Source organism: Lagopus muta, chromosome 1, assembly GCF_023343835.1.
Source record: "Lagopus muta isolate bLagMut1 chromosome 1, bLagMut1 primary, whole genome shotgun sequence".
Taxonomy (NCBI): domain Eukaryota; kingdom Metazoa; phylum Chordata; class Aves; order Galliformes; family Phasianidae; genus Lagopus; species Lagopus muta.
Genome location: NC_064433.1, coordinates 60,728,534 through 60,742,588, shown reverse-complemented (window position 1 = coordinate 60,742,588; position 14,055 = coordinate 60,728,534). Strand labels below are relative to the sequence as shown.

Genomic DNA, 14,055 nt, shown 5'->3' with positions numbered 1-14,055 from the left:
ACTGTGCCAAGATGTAAGCACTACAAGACATTTTCAGGTAAGTCTTAAATAAGCATTCTGCTGAAATATTCATAGAAGAATGGACAGCCTAGACAACTTGGGCAATAAAGTACACTGCCCAGGTAAGGTGTGATCCTTTCTATGTGTTTGGCCTCTGATTCTGCAAAGCAAATAAATGTGTATGTAACTTTATGGATGTGGAAACTCACTGAACAGGATGACCTGTATGCTTAATTTTAAGTGCAGAACACAACTACCTACTACAACTACAGAGCTCTTAATCTTCCTTGTCTAAAACCCTGACTGAAGATCTTCTCCATGCTGGAGGATGTCAGGTCCTTCTTCTAATTTTGAGAACAGTTTTTTTTTTTGCAAACACATGAATAGTCTAGTTAGAGCTGTAGGATCAAAACAGGATGTCAAAATGTCCTCTGAGCTGTTATTAAGACTTCTACTGAAAGCCCAATGGTCCTGAAAAATCTTTCTGCTTGACTTATTGAGCTCTTAAACATATCATACATGAGCTGCTAACCTGTGATGAGAACAACAGGGACCTGCTTTTTTATTAACCATGCTATTACTTAGGAAACTTTCAATCCAACACAAACAGTTCTACATATTCAAGTGAATCTGTAAATTATTAAGAAAATTAGCAGATCACAATAAAAAGTGTATTCACAGAAGTGGATTCAACTGCCACTGCCACCAGTACTCCACACATTCTTGCACAGCTCTTAAATCACTTGATGGTCTTTCATTGACCAAGGCTCACAGCATACTAGGAAGTAGCAAAACACTATCACCCTACATTCTATAAAGAAATAATGAGATGGAACAGTATGTCACTTAACTGCCCTGATCTGACAAAGTGACTCATACATCTTGGAACAAAGCTGAGTGTTGTAATTCCCAATGGACCAAATTTCTTGTTCTCATTTGATCTTTCAAGAAGATCCTCTATCCAGATCATTGGTATAGCATTTCCCAGCCATTAGAACCCCTCCTGAGAATGAGTTTTCATGCCTCTTGAATCAAGTGTCTTGAGGCTCATGAAAACAATCTTACCCGGATGAAATGATGAGATTGAAGTACCATTTCCCAACCCTGCCCTAAAAAACAACCAGTTGAAAATAGCTCACTCACTGGATTCCAAAAGAGATGAGAGAAACGCTGACCACCAGCAGGTCTAAGATGTTGAAATAGTTTCTGCAGAAGGAGCCCTTATGGAGGAAAGCCCCGTATGCGGTCATCTGCAGGAAGGCACATGAAGACACAAACACACTTTGCCATTAGCATCTGTACAGAAACCAAACCCATCTGGTTGAGCTCAGAGTATATATTTGGGCAGGAGTGGCATTTCTAACATAGCAGACTATCTACCCACAGGCCCCAAAGGAGAATTTGAGTCCCCATGGAAAGAAGAGAGAGTGAAGATGACAGTAAAATAACTATGAAAGACCTAACTAGGGAAAGCCAATACTAGGTTTAGTGAGGAAAATATGCACTTTGAGTGCATATAGTACATAAAATTTAGAGTCAGTAAAGCAGTAAAATAATTGTTTGCAAAAACTACTCCTTGCATTTATATGAGCTTCCCTTTTTCTTCAGAGGCAGAGGACACTTGTGAGTATTATGCTAAGTATTATCTAAAGGCATCTTTAGCTGAACCGAATAAAAAGCATGAAATAGAAAGGGCTCTTTTGTGATGCTTTTTAATGCACAGCTGCAGTGGACAGTTGAGCTCTCTTCCTTCTGTGAAAAAATAAAAATAAAAAAAATAGAATTCCTAAGGGATTTAACTGCTTTAGAGCTGAAGCAAAGCATTAGGCAGAATTTCTGTTCTCTTCAGTTTGCTCCTTCTGTTCAGTTCAATCCTACACCTTTTTTCTTACCACTACCAAGTTTCTTTCATTTTTTATTTTACAAGAAGTTGCATTTTCTCCTTGGTTTTTCTAACAAAACCCAAAGTAATATTCCTTGACATAGAGAAGTTTGCTCATGGAGGAAGTCATTATGAGCATCATTCAGTTGAGGAAGGGAAAGATTTTAATTATTTTACCTGGACTCTCTACCCTTTCTGGGTACAAAGGGGTATTGAACACTTGCTGGTGCCAAGGAGGATGTCTCAGCTCCAGAACTGGATTAAGTGACAGAAATGTTAATGTTATAAATAGAAATGGGTCTCAGCCACAGTGTCAGATCTAAACACTTCTGAGCTCACAAAAGTAAAGGCCATAACTTTAAATTTTAGAATGAGCTCAGTTTTAGAATGTGACTAGATGAGTCTGACATGGTGAAAGAGGGTGAGGGTTTATTTTACCACCTACCTTAGCTTTGGTGAATGATGTAAACTAATTCCTTTGAAGATACCCCATTCCCACAACTGCTAATCTCATTACCTGGGCTAGGAACATCGGCTTCTAAATTTAGTCCTCTGATTCTCATCTAAGTTAGATGTCTATAGTAACTTGAAACAGACACCATGAGACCGTTCCCCAAATATTGGACTGTTCCAACTGAGAAGTATGAACTAGAAATTCAACCTGGGTTTTTCTGGCTCCTGTCAATAGCTCACGATGGCGCAGCCTCTATCGATTTCCAGACATGCCTACCTGTGACAACTGCAGTCAGAGGAGAGTGGAAAGGCACATGGTATATCAGATTATTTTCTTCACCAAACATTCATGACATCAGGGAACCAGCTATCAATCAATCAGACAGAACTGAGAGGGGAGGAAGTATAAACTCTTGGCTTGGCTTAGAATTTATACTTAAAACAACATATTTGATTGGGAAAGGGGTGAGGGGGTTCTTGCCATAACAAAGGAGGTAAAGGTGCCCTTTACTGGTCAGATTTTGTATGGCAATCTTGAAAGAAAGGAGACACCATTGAAATCAGGAGGGGAAGCTCTGCTGAATTTATGCTATATACAAACTGTGGTTCTCTCAAACTTGTGGAGAGAATTTTTTTTTTACTGAAGAGACACTCAAAGAGTGCATAAATTATGTCTGCCTCCCACTTGGGGCACTGAACAAAGCTCAGGATGCCATGTAAAGCCAAACAATAACTAACTTCAAAACACTGCAAAGTTGTTCACCTTGCTAACACTCATCAGACTCCATCATGGCAATGTGAGTCTTGCGGATACTGCCATCAACATGAGGTCAGATAAAGCTTGTTTCTTCACGGCCTTGATAATCACATAGTCATTTACTCTTTTGCTTCTAATTATTTACTCCAGCTTTTCTGTTGTGCAAAAGATTTTGCTTAACACAAGGCAGCAGAAAAACAGGCCCTGAGAAACCAAGGAAATTGCGAAGCAGAAACTACAGGATAAGGACAGAAGAATTTCTTAAATGTTGGTAGTATTTGCATCTCTCTCCCACTTAGGCCTGGAGGAAGTCCAGAGATGCTGAACTAAATCTTCTCACGTTAACAGGAGGTCATCGAGGAGGTAATAAATAGGTACTATGCAGTACACTTCCCTGATGAAAACAGAGCAATATGCCAATGAATTAAGGTCTTTTATGCTTTCTCTGAAGTCATTAGGAGCGTTACCATTTGCTTCAGTGGTCGCAGAATTGCTGCTGTAATTTCAAACAGGCGGGATGGTGCCCTGATGTAGAAAGCCAAGCATTGAACTATAATTTTTAAGTGTTGCTGTTGAGATGTTTTCCTTTTTTGACAAGCCTTTAGGTGTGTGCACGTTCACATTTATTGTGCAAACACGGATGCACATGCCACAACAGCATATTATGTATACCTCTTTGAAGGATATTATGGTTTTGGTGATTTAAAGTCGTATCAAAAGCACGGCTCTCTACAAAAATATGCACAGGCCGCCCTACTTGCCAGCCTCCAGATTAGATACTGTTATTAGGGTCTTCAGCTGCAAGATCTGAGCAACTTGAGGTTGCTGCCTGCCAGTACTCAGCACCAGCTTGCTGAGAAAAAAAAACAAGCTTCCAAGCAAGCCTAGCATTTAGAAAGCCAGAACTTTGCTCAATTATTGTTATTTAAATTATTAGCCTACAAATTTGGGATAATTAGAGTTAAGAACAAGGCAGCCTATTTTTATTTTCTTCTGAGCTAAAACATTCTGCTGCACATTTCCTTTGGTAGAGGGCACATTTCCTGGGAAATACGAAGCCAGTTTCAAGAGGTACTGCAGCAGTTTATATTTGCAGCCACAGTCCTTTGTGCTTCAGTGTTTTATATTCTTGGTTATTTCTCCATACCTGAAAAAATTAGCTTATGCACTGTGTTCAGTGGTAGCATCACTGCCTGGCTCCTATATTTGCACCCTGTAACCTTACACAGAAGTCATTGGCTGCTCTCTGGCCCAACCTCACGACCTGTGCAGAACTGAGACTTTCTCTTTGAGCTGTAGGACGAATCAGAGGAGTATGAGCTCAGGGTTCTTTGTACAGCAAATAAATTCAGTTTTGGAAAAACTGGCCAGGGCAGTGAGAACATTTTCTGGGGTGATGGCCTTTTTCTTGGTCCTCTCCTACTTGTCATCCTGTCGTTGCATTTCCCCTAAAAAGCACTATGTTGATATAGGCCTTATTTTACAAGTTCACATAAGATTTTTAAGCAACTATCAAAAGCATAAAACCAAAAGATAAGCAATCTTTTGTGCTGAGAGTTAAAGGAGTTAAGGAGAAAAAAAAAAAAAGGAGTGCAACAGAGAGCAAGAGAAGGCAAAAGAGAAAGAAAGAAAAAGAAAGGAAGAAAGGAAGAAAGGTAGAAAGAAAGGTAGAAAGGTAGAAAGGTAGAAAGAAAGAAAGAAAGAAAGAAAGAAAGAAAGAAAGAAAGAAAGAGAGAGAGAGAGAGAGAGAGAGAGGAGATAGAAGCAGAAAATGAATTTATTGCTCAGATTGGTTACCTTAAGAATAATTTCTAATGTAAAGATACTAGTGAAGACATAGTCTGCATTGCCTAGGATCTGAAAAATAAGCACAATTGGGTTAGTTGTACTGAGCGTGACCCAGGAACAAACAGGCGTGTGTGTTAGCAACAGATAGTGGCAGAAAACTAGTAAGCTTGTGAACAGGTAATGGTAGAGAAGATGGGCACTTTACCTTCAGAGCAATTTCAATGGTGAAAATGACAGTAAAAACTATATCAAAATAAAAGAGAACCTGAAAAAACAAAAGGGAATAGGAGTGGGGAAGGTAGATCAGTGACTGGCCACTGGAATGGGAAATCACAGTTCAAAAGCAAATACACAAGTCTCTTAACAAGGGGAAAAGGAGGACTATATGGGAAATGGTTTTGTAATGACGTCCTGTAGAGTGTAGTGAAGGTCCTGACACATAGGACAAGCAGCACATTACATGAGATATTTTCTAAGTTACAATCCCAGGAGGGCTCTGGAGGGAAAACAAGCTTTTGGTTGTTTTTATTGCAGGATTTTCTTTCTTTATTGGTTATTTAGTGATCTATTTATTGATTGTGATAAAGAGCAGACAATGTAAGGGTTTTTATTAAATAGATTTCCAAACTGAGAACATGAAGACTTCTGGTCTCTCAGTGGAAAACTTGAGATTCCTAACTTGAATTCAGGCCTGTTTTGTGTTTCTCAAAAAGGTGAAAAAAAGGTATCCAGACTGCAAGTTGATGCACAATCTCTCTTTTTTCTTTTTCCTCTACCCTGGGTTAGGGTGAAATAGAAATGCTTTGCCAATTGAACTGAATCTCTGTGACAATAATTTAGCCATGCATCAAATGTGCCCAATTTATATCTTCTATCTTTCCATTGACGTTCTGTAAAACAGGCAAGCTAAAACACCCATCATTCCCATCAATTTAGATCCAGTGGTGGGTACAGCAGTGGCATGCATAGCAAACCACAAGAAGGGGCCCTGTCACAGAAGGCAGCAGCAAGTCTGGAAGGGTTAAATGATTTGCAGAGTAACAGCATCAAGGATGCAGATGTCTTTCATTGCCCATTGATCTACATCTCAGAAAGGTAAATGGGAACTCCTTTACTGACTAGTGGGACCAGAACTGAGATCTCTTTGCTTCCAATGAATTCCAATACCAACCATTTTGGTGTTACATACGCTGGAAAAAGTAAAAATTACAAATTTTGTGCCCATGGATAAGTGTTGTTTTAGCTTAATCAAGTTCTAAACATGAAGGCCACTATACGGAAGCAGTAGAAACCTGATTATTTTTCAAACTGAAGCCTCTACTGCTAAAACATTAACAAACATACTGAAGTAGACTTACCCTTCTTACAGGTCTTAATTCTATCTAGGTGATTTTGCTCTAACTCAGGTGGATAAATTCTTACAGCTTGGTACATCCTGGGCAATGAAGCAACTACTGCAAACTAGTGGGTTACTTTAGATCATACTGTTAAAGCATGATCCCAATCTAGACTAATTTACAGATAATGAAGGTCAAATAGGGACATGTATAACCTACTGTTGGTGTGTAACCCAAAAACCCTCTGGTCTCTACAGGATTTTTGACCCCAAGACTAATGCAGAAGTTGTTCTGACCTCTTCAGTTCTGGCTTAGGCTTCATAATTTTTTGCAATTTAGAGAATTAAAAAAAGGGCCATTTCAAGGATGGATGGACATCAGTTGCATTGTATATTAATTCCCACACATTACAGCTGGAAATGTCCCCTCACGTTGCTGCCTTATAGGTCCTGACATTTGGTTATTGTATCAGTGGAATAATTTTATAATCAATGTGCTGGATTCATGGGTACTCTAAGGCTGGTTTGCATGACTCCACCGACATAAAGTGGCCATAAACTTGATTAAAGTGGATGATTATGCTGGGCCTGCAGCTGCTTTACATCACCAGAACACTGCAAAGCAGCTAGGACATATTGGTGAACCTGCATCCAGAGCTGCAGCTCGTGAAGACATTCCATACAGATGAAAAATCTCACCTGTGTAACTGGTGCTATTTACCAGCAGGCACAACTATTCTTCCCTAAATACATATTTAATCCAGAATATATTAAAAGCAAAACAAAACTAAAAAAAACAGAGAGACTATTGTAACTTAACATTTTAGGTCTTGCATGGGATTTGAAGAGTGTTTGACCAGACTGGAGAGACACTTGCACAGACTTGCTGCCTGAGCCCTGTGTGACACAGGAGAGATGCAGCCACTAGCTCACCCCAGGGGAGATGCAGTACCCAGGCCTCTTTGTTAGCCCTTGCTGGAGGAGCTGCTCTCTATCCCTTCCAGCTCTGGGACAGTTTGTGTCAACAAGAGCACTGGTCTGCAAGAGTCACAGTGAATGCCTGCTTATGTTGTTCCACAGTGAGGGCAGGGTAGGTTGTTTGCTCTCAGCTTGCTTTATTTCCCTCACAGGCACAGAGCAGACACGATCTTACTCTACTACTGCCAAACAATAAAGGCAGACCACTTTTGCAACCCAAACATCTTGTCAGTGTCCCCTGGCATGACACATTTTAAACACCCGTACCTGCAAAAATTAAACACAGAATTTCATGCAAAATCAATGAGTTCAAATACACAACATAACACTTTGCACTAAAACTTCAGCTTTTTTATTTACTACTTTTTTCTTATTTAAATCTCTGCTATGGATTCTGCATCTGCTTCTGTCAGAATCCAATACGCCAGCTGATACCATTCTGCAGTACTGATACCAACTGATGTACTTGTAGTCCTACATGGTGGGCATACTCACCCATGTAGAAGCAGATTGTTACTGTTACATGTTGGGCTGTTATTTTGTACCCTCCTTCAGGAGGAAATGCAAAGCAACTCTGAGATAAATTCAGAAATAAACTTCCATTAATACCTTCTCTGCATGTATCTATACATTTAAATGTGTGCTCAGGCCAGGATAGTTCTGGGAAGTAGAACACTGAGCATTAAAATAAGGTCTTATTATTAAAAAAAGGAAAAAAAAAATGTTTATGTCTAGCAAGCTCTTCCAGCCACCAAATTGCCACTGCAGACAGCAGAGATCAGAAGTCTCACATATAGTTGCTGACACTTCTCATTTCTGTAGTGATCCCAGATTAATGGAAACTACCACTGGCAAAGCTAAGCACTGGGCATTTCAAAAGGCTAATAAGAATGGCCAAGAAGGAAATTGAGAATATATCTCTGTGCTGAATGCCTTCCTCTTCTTCCCCTAGCTTGGCCAGGAGAGGAGCATGGCATATTTTCTGAGGATTATCTCAAATTCAGTGATGGCTTTGCAGCTTGCACTGAACCAGCCTGATTCTAACTTAAAAGACACCAATTTCCCCCAGAGTGATGGTGTCAAACTCAAGAATTGTACTTCTGATTTACACCAGTGTGAGCAAAGGCCCTGCACTTTTTAGTTCAAAAAAATAGTGTGTTGGGAGAACAAATATTTCAAAGGGAACTTGCACATCTCCCAACACAGAATTCTCTGGACCTCAATTTTCTCCAGCCCATTTTTAAAGCCTTTAATTCCAGTGAGCAATAATTTTGCTTCAGCTGTCTATCATTTCTTTTCCTACAGACACTTCCAAAATTAACTCGAGGCCAAATTCAGCTCTGATTCATTTTCCCTGTATGTTCACACACAGTGTACTAAAGGCATAAACCAGAGTAGCGAGCCACTACCAACACCTCTGATGCGGTCTTTTCTGTGTTTCTTGACTTCACCTCATGAGCTGCTTGTGCTACACTTTTAATACACAGCAAGGGAAGGAGTGTGATAAGCATACTTGATTCCTAAAGGAGAGGTGTCGGACGGGGTCCTCAGCTGCCAAGGAGATGCTGCTGAGCAAGATGAAAAATAGGATCAGGTTGGTGAAAATGTTATCGTTAACGATTCGATGGCAGTGGACACGAAACCTGAAAGAGAGAGGAGAGGCACACTTTATCTCTCAGAGAACAGGAAGACCTGGGAAACATTCCCCTCTCCTCTTTAGCTGTCAAGACTGGCCCTGAGGGATTGCTCTGCATAGCAGCTTCACTCTACCCTGGCAAAGAATAGCATCGCAGGCAGTTGTGCTTTGCCCTGCTGAGTGTTCAGCAGCCTCAGCTCTCCATATAATGCAGTGATGCACACTGGGGTAACTGGCTGCCTGCAGGAGTCAGGCTTGGTTCTCCATTTAAATATGGTCTACAGACGGCCAACCCAAAATTAAATCCTTTCCATTCATAGAAATGTCCCCCATTTTTATAGGGGGTAAGCAGTAGAAATGGGTTTGGGGATGAACAATCTCATTCTGAGATGGGGCTAGACAGTCACAGGTATGAGGCATGAGAAATCTACCTGTTAGCAGGGCACAAATCTGGCAAATTGGCTATAGCCCAGGCAGTCATTTGCAAAGGGCTTCTGGGAGGTTATCATGCCATACACAGCATCTACTAAAGCTCAGCCTAATATGAAGTGCTGGTGTTCTTAGTGTGAAAACGGCCTGTAAGCAGTAGCAGTCTCCCATACAGAGTAGAAGGCTTACTTGATGCTAATAGAGCACCTTTCACACAATTATATCAGGATATGAGGAGTTAAACCTCATAACAGTCCTATGCATAATTCTAGAGGCACTTCATTAATCTATTTAGCTCTACTTTTGGCTGTTGAGCTGCCAAGCCCCTATTATAGCAATTTTACAGATGATTGCAGAGGTTAATTTACTTTTTCAACAAGCAACAGTGGGGGTGGGTGGCAAAGCCGACATTAGAGTCCACGAGTCCCAGTCATCATCAGTCTCTCTCTGTTGCTCATACCAAGGAGAAGTGGCATAAGCCCTGCTGTGGGAAGATAAACTCTGAACTCTTTTGGGCCTTCACAGTCCTGCCTTGCTCTGAGACTGTGTTTGGTGGCAAAGTCTCCAAGGGAGATGTTGGGATACATGGCACTGAACAGACCACCTGATCAGTGAGCTCTTTCCTGCACCCTTAGAAAGATATATTCTCATGCCATAGTTCAGCCCTCCACTCATGGTACTGGTTTCATACACTGGCATTGGAAAGAGAACTGGAGTAATGCGAAGCCAGGCTGCCTGAAGGAGACTGGAGGAAGAGGGTGAAGAATAATTCTCCTCAGGCTCCCCTCAGAACAATGGGAATTGTTGTCCTCTTTGTTTCTTTCCTTGCATGCTCATTCTTGGTGAGTGGGAATATGCAGAAATGCAAAAACTCCCTACTGGGAGTGAATTTTGAGCAGCTATTAGGACAAGAAGCTCCTACCTCATGTTTGATTGCATGAGGTTTGCTTACAATCTGCTTAAAACCTGAATTTGTTGGGGAGTTCCAATTACTAGATTCCCTCTGAATCCCTTATTTCCAAAGCTTTTATCATTTGTGTCCTCAATTAGACTTGCAGGTGCTCTGTACTCCCACTGCATATCGTCAGTAGGCTTTCTACATTTGTGCTTACATGGAGATTTCATGCCAGAAATCTCTTCTTGCTACAGCTGAGTAGCATCTTAAATACCTGTTGTTAGGACTGAAGATGAAAAATGCGCTGGCATCAGGCATGGGCACAGCCTTTTCCTTGAGGTGCAGCTCAGACATTGGGCGAGGCCGAGGGCCGACAGGCATCTCAGGTTCTTCCTCATCTTCCTCTGCTGCAATAAATATTTTTATTTCACACAAAATGTTTTATTTTATGCAAAATACGACCCCTCATGGAGTGGTGGGACATTTGTTTCTATTGAAATAAAGTTACTAAATTAGAAGCATAAAAATAGGATGATGAAAACCTGTGGATTATTGTCCATTTCCCTCTTCTGAGGCACCAACCTCTGCCTTGGACCTATCCCAGCAGAGATTGATCAAGACTGTCTGTAGAACCATCAATGCTGGTAAGTTCACAATATCCTCACAACAGTCTCTTCAGATGCTTCACTGTCCTTTCTGCAAAATACTTCCCCCTAGTGACTATCTATAGGCTTCCTTGCTGTGGTCTAAATCCATTGCTTATTTTCTTACTGTCCATGGGTACAGAAAAGAGAGAATTCCCTTCCTCTTGCAGAAGGATTTAACATGCTTGTTTCTGCCAGGCTTTCTTTTTCTTAGATAAAAACAACAATCTTTCCTGAGATGCTGTGTTCTCTAGATCATTCTCACTACTTTCCTTTGGATTTTCAGCAGAACTAACCTGCTGTTGAGGTCCTACCGGTGCAAAGGAGAGTTAATTATTTTTTATATCTTATAATGCCATTTTGCTGTTTAAATACTTTTTGTAGGCACTTATTTTCATCACATTCTTGTGTTAATTTGCCACTAGTTTTTGGTTTCTGTGAACCATTGACTCTTCACAATATAATGGTTGTTCTGCCCTTCAGTCCCTTCTGCATTTATGCTGCTGCTGATTCCCATGAGTGGCACTTTGACCTCATCCTTACTGAACTGCACCTTCTTGTCTTCAGACTATTCCTCCAGTTTATCAGCATTTTTTGTAATCCTCTTTGCAAGCTCTCCATGGAGCCATCGCCGCACCCAGGCTTGTGTTTTGATGAATGCATGTATGCCATACAGCAAACATGGAGCACAAGTACTTTAACATACACCTATCAGAAATCCTTAAAACTACCTTCTTTCAATATTCAGTGGTAAGAAGAATAAAAGGGCAGGTGACAAATGTGAGCCTCTTGAACCTGATGCCTATGGAGCAGAACTCCAGGCCCTGTACAGACACTCAAGGAAGAAACTGTAGAGATGGGAACTCAGTAGTATGTGAAAGACAGCCTTCCACCTTTGAGGATTTTTTCTACGTGCTGAAGTCAGAAGCTTTTTTGTAAATGACACAACGGGATTTTGCTATTTTAAAGTTCACAATCCTCTCACCTAATTAGCAAGACAGGAAGAAATATTTCAAGAAGGGATCTTGACAACTGATTTATCTTCCAGTCAATGCAAAAGAGGAAACTGTAGCTAAAGGGTTTATCCTAACTCCATAAAGTGAGATAAATTCTAGGAAAAGCCTGTTCCTTCAGGGCCAGGTATGGCACTTCATCTGGTAATGGACATATTAAGAAGAATAGGTGAATCAGTACAGATCCTAATCTAGATGTCAGAGATGGGAGAAAAGTGGCCTTTTCAATGCATGCTTTTATTGCATGCAAATAGGATTCTTTCTTTACATTTCTAGTAGCAAGAGTTTGGCTCAAGTTCGCTTGATAGATTTTTGGATATGTTTGATCTGGTACACAGTCTGCACTTTTTAATCTGGTCTATTTTTTAACAGCTCAATTTTATGTCGTAACACACTTAACAATACCCATTCTACAGGTTTTATTCCTTTTGAAGTACTTTTGTGGATAGTACTCGAAAAAAATTGTGCTAATATTCATATTTATATAATATTACAATACTTTACACTTGCACCTTTTATCTACAGATGTCAAAGTGGATTGACAAGGAGTGGGGTAAGCAAATTCTTTCTTCTTTAACAGTCTCGAATACCAATGCCCATAATCATGTAGGATGTTTGAGAGCTCTCGCTTGAAAGACTATTATTCTGAGCCTCAGTTCTGTGCCATCAATATTAGATCTTTTTTTTGTTTTCTTTTTCTTGAAGCAAGATTTACTTAAAGTGTTTAATTTTTTTTTTCCTAATAGGTATAGGAGAATGCCTCTGGAAAATAGACTCTTAGCAGAAGGACCAGCCCCCTTAAATGAAGATTATGAGGAAGACTGTTTCTCTCCTCTTTCTCTTGTGTCTGCCATAAAGCAAGAAATATATTAATGACTTTGGCAACCACATAGCTGCAGACTGGAAAACACATTGAGTTCCTCAGTTATGGAGAAAGAATAATGTTTGAAATGTTTGTCACCTAAAGTAGGGTCTAGGGCACATAAGCAAGGAAAAAACAGGAGTTTAATACAAAAAGTATAATATTGTTACAGCATCAGCTCAGGTTGCTGTGTAAGCTAATTACCAGTATAAAGAAACCAGTATATTGCACAGGTGTCAGCATTCATATAAGCAAAGGTCAACACGGTATTCACAAGCTGGCTGGGAGACATGTCAGCTGCAATCCCACACTTGTTCTTTGGCCATTTTCTATACCTAAGGTATACCACTGTTTAAAAAGTGACTTTTTCATTCAAGCCTGCCATGAAATCATGAAGAAGCAAGACTCAGAGTTACCAAGTTGAGATCTAGTTTAGAACTCTTCTGAAATTCAAGAAAACTCAAAACTTGGACTGTCATCTTGAGTTATACTTCATGAGAACAGTTGCATCCTTTGGTTGTGAAGGACACACACAGGCTACAGTGCAGAATCAGTGACAGATTCAATGGAAAGGCTTTTTTTCTTTACTCTATACAAAGACCAGAGCTGTCGTGTAAGGACACTGCTTTGCTTCAAGCTTCCATAAATCACCTCAAGCCTTCATCTGACCCTCATCTGGTGTTCTGAATTCTTTGTCTGTTTCTGTACCAGACCGCAGGACTTGCTCCCTGTCTTCCTATAATAAACATGTCAGCATAATAATCCCTCTAGTGTACACAAATCTCTGGAAAGAATAGTCTCTCCCTCCAACTAAGTGGCTAGGTGAACTGATGAGTTGCAAATACAGTGTATTCTGGGGACTAAGAGCAATACTGTGCAGCAAAAACATTCAGAAGAGGTTATTGAGAAAATTCTAGTTGAGGCAACAGAAACTAATAGGAAATGGAGTGGGGTAGATTCAAATATTAAAGGAAAAACTGAGTTGGTGTGAAGGATGTTTTCCCAGGAGGGCTGCATTTAGCTGCACAGCGCCTTCTGTAGCACGGCAATCACCAGAAGGATTTTGGGCTGATCTGATGATCAGAAAGGAACTGATGAAGGGACAGTGGTACACACTTGGGGATTGGGAAATTCTTGCTTGCTATTGCCGTTGAGTTCCTTGGAGTTTTGTTCCCCAGACCTGCTTACATGAGACAGATGTGAAATGCTGCTTCTGCTCCAAGAGGGTACTGGTGCTTCTGAGCTTTGTACTGAAAGACAGAAGACAACCTAGCATACATCCGCATGCCAGTCCAAGGATTGGCATCCCAAAGCAGGAGTTTAAAAGTGTTTTTGCTTTATTTCCTGACCTCTAATCCTACAGATAGAAAATCCATAACAAA

At 40.4% G+C, this 14,055-nt stretch overlaps 1 protein-coding gene across 17 annotated transcripts in view; it reads right to left on the bottom strand.

The window, feature by feature from the left end:
• CACNA1C (calcium voltage-gated channel subunit alpha1 C) overlaps positions 1-14,055 on the bottom strand; it is a 479,128-nt gene that overhangs the window by 80,036 nt on the left and 385,037 nt on the right. For 16 of the 17 annotated variants that reach the window (XM_048945488.1, XM_048945383.1, XM_048945421.1 and 13 more), the window contains 4 exons: positions 10,429-10,561; positions 8,708-8,837; positions 5,086-5,145; positions 1,144-1,250 (listed from right to left, as the gene is read on the bottom strand). In XM_048945488.1, coding sequence (XP_048801445.1) covers positions 1,144-1,250; positions 5,086-5,145; positions 8,708-8,837; positions 10,429-10,561 — 430 coding nt within the window. Of the gene's footprint in view, positions 1-1,143; positions 1,251-4,889; positions 4,950-5,085; positions 5,146-8,707; positions 8,838-10,428; positions 10,562-14,055 lie in introns of all 17 variants that reach the window. The other variant, XM_048945500.1, reaches the window with a different exon arrangement.